This window comes from Poecilia formosa, unplaced genomic scaffold (assembly GCF_000485575.1).
Source record: "Poecilia formosa unplaced genomic scaffold, Poecilia_formosa-5.1.2 Scaffold28, whole genome shotgun sequence".
Lineage (NCBI taxonomy): Eukaryota > Metazoa > Chordata > Actinopteri > Cyprinodontiformes > Poeciliidae > Poecilia > Poecilia formosa.
Window position 1 is genome coordinate 399,866 of NW_006799967.1, and position 3,859 is coordinate 403,724.

General features: G+C 39.2%; 1 protein-coding gene across 2 annotated transcripts in view; it reads left to right on the top strand.

Moving 5' to 3' along the window:
- Nucleotides 1–889: 889 nt before the first annotated feature.
- otpa (orthopedia homeobox a) overlaps nt 890–3,859 on the top strand; it is an 8,206-nt gene continuing 5,236 nt past the window's right edge. Inside the window, exons 1-2 of one of the 2 annotated variants that reach the window (XM_016669810.1) lie at nt 890–1,224; nt 1,738–2,174. In XM_016669810.1, coding sequence (XP_016525296.1) covers nt 1,149–1,224; nt 1,738–2,174 — 513 coding nt within the window. In that variant the 5' untranslated portion in view covers nt 890–1,148. The remainder of the gene's footprint in view (nt 1,225–1,737; nt 2,175–3,859) is intronic. The other variant, XM_007548784.2, reaches the window with a different exon arrangement.

Consider the following 3,859-nt stretch of genomic DNA (forward strand, 5'->3'; position numbering starts at 1 on the left):
ACTTGTTTTTTTTTAGCAACAGCGCTAATGCTAATGTTAGCATTAACACTAGCACTTAATTTAATTTTTATTTTTTGCCTAATTTATGGTTAAAATTAGACTAATTTATTTCTGTGTCAATTTCTTTCGCTCCTACTTACATCCAGCTTTAGCATTTTGATTCAAATCTAACCTGGTGTGAACTTTTACATCAAGTTTATGAGTTAAATTGTGAAGTTTTGTTTTATCTGTGCTCTCTGACCTGACAGCAGTTCAATTCTAATCAAATTGTTTTGGTGGGATTTGCTTAAAAAAAATAAATGAACTGGCGTTGTTAAAATGAAACAGTTATTTTTTCATTAAATAAATATTTGGTTGTGGTTGAAATTCGATTAATTGTGTATATTTACCATCCCGAAGTTATTATTATTATTTTTGTTTTACAGTGCATTCAGCTGGTTATATTATTTTATTTGCTCTTTTTTTCCTTGAGCTGGACCTCACGGAACTACAAATATCATTCACCGGGTTAAACTCATGTTTTTGTTTACTACATGAGGTGAACACGTGGCTCTCTCTTTCAAGTCAATAAGTCCAAACCTTGTTCCAGTGGCCCACAATAAATAAATAATAAAAAAAGCGACATCACGCGCAATTAAACAAATGTTGCTGTGGCCCAACATTCCTCAAACAGGTCGAACCTCGACTTCAGATATTAAATCAGGTTATTTTATTGGCTGTAATTTGGAGGAGAAATCAAAGCCAATTATAGGAATGAGGAGGAATGAACTTGTGAGAAGCGAGAGGATGGAGGAGGAGGAGGATAGAGGAAGGAGGTGTTGGAGTGGAGTGGGTTTTGGGGGGGCAGTCGGGGTCTGGCGCTAAAGCTGACATGCTTTGGGCTTCGGCTCTGATTGGTTCTCGTTTGGAGGAGCTCATGGGTTCATTCCGCCGCTAAGCGCCTCCCCGTTCCTCTAAACTACATTATAATGCAACGAACCTCCCTTTTAACCACAAACCGAATTTGCTTTCATTTAGGCTATATATTTTTCTTAAATAGGTTAAAGTCATAGAGATTTTTTTTTATTTTTATTTTATTTTTTTATTTATTTATTTATTTATTTATTTTTCGTGTGTGGGAATAGCATTTCGCCCTGGAGCGGTGCGCAATGCTTTCTCACGCCGACCTCCTGGATGCTCGCCTCGGTGAGTTATCGTCACCAAACTCCGGTCTCCAACTCTACTGTAAGCTGGAGGAACTTCTAATCTTAAATCAAGCTCAGAAAATTTGTCCAATTTGCTCCTTATGACGTCTTAATGTGCCCGAATAGAGCTAAATTCGCCTAATTCATTGGAAAAGTAATTATTATTATTATTACATTACGCTGTAATTTGATTTAGCAAATTTCTAAGATCTCGGTGTGATCGAATTGAGTGAAGGAGTATTTAAGGAGCAGATTGCAGTGTGCATGGTAAATAGTTGTACTTAATTCTTCTATTTGTGTTGGATGGTTTAATGCATGCGTTTGGTTCAGATTTTTCTGTAAAAGTAAAATATATTGCATCCGTTTTTTTTATATATATATAATTCAAACATTTTCTCTTGTAATGTTTCATATTTCTGTGCATGTTCAGTTTTTCCTCTAACGATTGTTGTTTTTTCTTCCTCTATCACAGGGCTTTCATCAGTGCAAAAATAAATTAAAAATTAAAAAAAATAAATAAAAATCTCACCTGCTCTTGGTTGTTGGTGTGCAGGGATGAAGGATGCCGCGGCGGAGCTCCTGGGCCACAGAGAAGCTCTGAAGTGCAGGCTCGGGGGCGGCGGACCTGACCCGGGACACTCCGGGGAGCTCGGTCCGGACGGCGTGGAAGGAGCCACGATGCTCCCCGGTGACGACATCAGCGGCGGCGGCGGCGGCGGTGGCGGCTCCAACCCGGTGCAGGTGAACAGCAAGGAGCAGGAGAAGCAGCAGCAGCAACAGCAGCAGCAACAGCAGCAGAACAACAGCAGCGGAAACAACCCGAACCAGTCCGGAGGGCAGCAGAGCCAGAAGCAGAAGCGGCACCGGACCCGCTTCACCCCGGCGCAGCTCAACGAGCTGGAGCGCAGCTTCGCCAAGACGCACTACCCGGACATCTTCATGCGGGAGGAGCTGGCTCTGCGGATCGGCCTGACGGAGTCGAGAGTTCAGGTGGGCCCCGATGGGAACATTTTTAATTTTTTTATTTATTTATTTATTTATTTATTTTCTCCCCTCTCATGTATATTTCTGGGGAAAAAATGACGCTTTAAACAAACAAACGATTTTTACGGAGAGAGTCAAAAATAAGCGTTGTAACTTAATATTTTTGATAATCCATATTTGTTTAGGCAGTGTTTATTGGTGGAAATCAAAAATAGAATAAATATCGTCAAAAAAAAAACTAGCTTTAGTTCAACCAAAGTGTATTCAAAAGTCTTCAGCTTTAGAGAATAATTTCATTCCGGATTTTAATTTTTTTAAATTTCCTTTTCCTTTTTTCTTTTGCTGAAAGTAACAGTAGAAAAGTCATCTAGAGGGAATTTTAAAGCAATTAAGAGGGGGTGGGGGGAAACCCAGCAAAAAACGAAACGAAAATACTTTTCATTCGTTTTACCACTCATGCAATCATCATCTTACTTCAGTTAAAGTCACCCACCGAGAGGTTCTAGTCCCACATGTCACCGGGTTCCTTTACAACAGGAAATACGTAAAAGGACTTCATGTTTACGGCAGAAACAACAACAAAAACCCCAAAGGAAACAGACGCATCAATAAACAAAACCGCCGCTGCAGATTTTAAAAATTCACTATTATAATTCACAAATAAACGAACAAAATTAAATAAATACAGAAAATAAGATTATTGGTTTCAACTCAACTAAAGTTAGNTTAAAAAAAATAAATGAACTGGCGTTGTTAAAATGAAACAGTTATTTTTTCATTAAATAAATATTTGGTTGTGGTTGAAATTCGATTAATTGTGTATATTTACCATCCCAAAGTTATTATTATTATTATTGTTTTACAGTGCATTCAGCTGGTTATATTATTTTATTTGCTCTTTTTTTCCTTGAGCTGGACCTCACGGAACTACAAATATCATTCACCGGGTTAAACTCATGTTTTTGTTGACTACATGAGGCGAACACGTGGCTCTCTCTTTCAAGTCAATAAGTCCAAACCTTGTTCCAGTGGCCCACAATAAATAAATAATAAAAAAAGCGACATCACGCGCAATTAAACAAATGTTGCTGTGGCCCAACATTCCTCAAACAGGTCGAACCTCGACTTCAGATATTAAATCAGGTTATTTTATTGGCTGTAATTTGGAGGAGAAATCAAAGCCAATTATAGGAATGAGGAGGAATGAACTTGTGAGAAGCGAGAGGATGGAGGAGGAGGAGGATAGAGGAAGGAGGTGTTGGAGTGGAGTGGGTTTTGGGGGGGCAGTCGGGGTCTGGCGCTAAAGCTGACATGCTTTGGGCTTCGGCTCTGATTGGTTCTCGTTTGGAGGAGCTCATGGGTTCATTCCGCCGCTAAGCGCCTCCCCGTTCCTCTAAACTACATTATAATGCAACGAACCTCCCTTTTAACCACAAACCGAATTTGCTTTCATTTAGGCTATATATTTTTCTTAAATAGGTTAAAGTCATAGAGATTTTTTTTATTTTTATTTTATTTTTTTATTTATTTATTTATTTATTTTTTTTGTGTGTGTGGGAATAGCATTTCGCCCTGGAGCGGTGCGCAATGCTTTCTCACGCCGACCTCCTGGATGCTCGCCTCGGTGAGTTATCGTCACCAAACTCCGGTCTCCAACTCTACTGTAAGCTGGAGGAACTTCTAATCTTAAA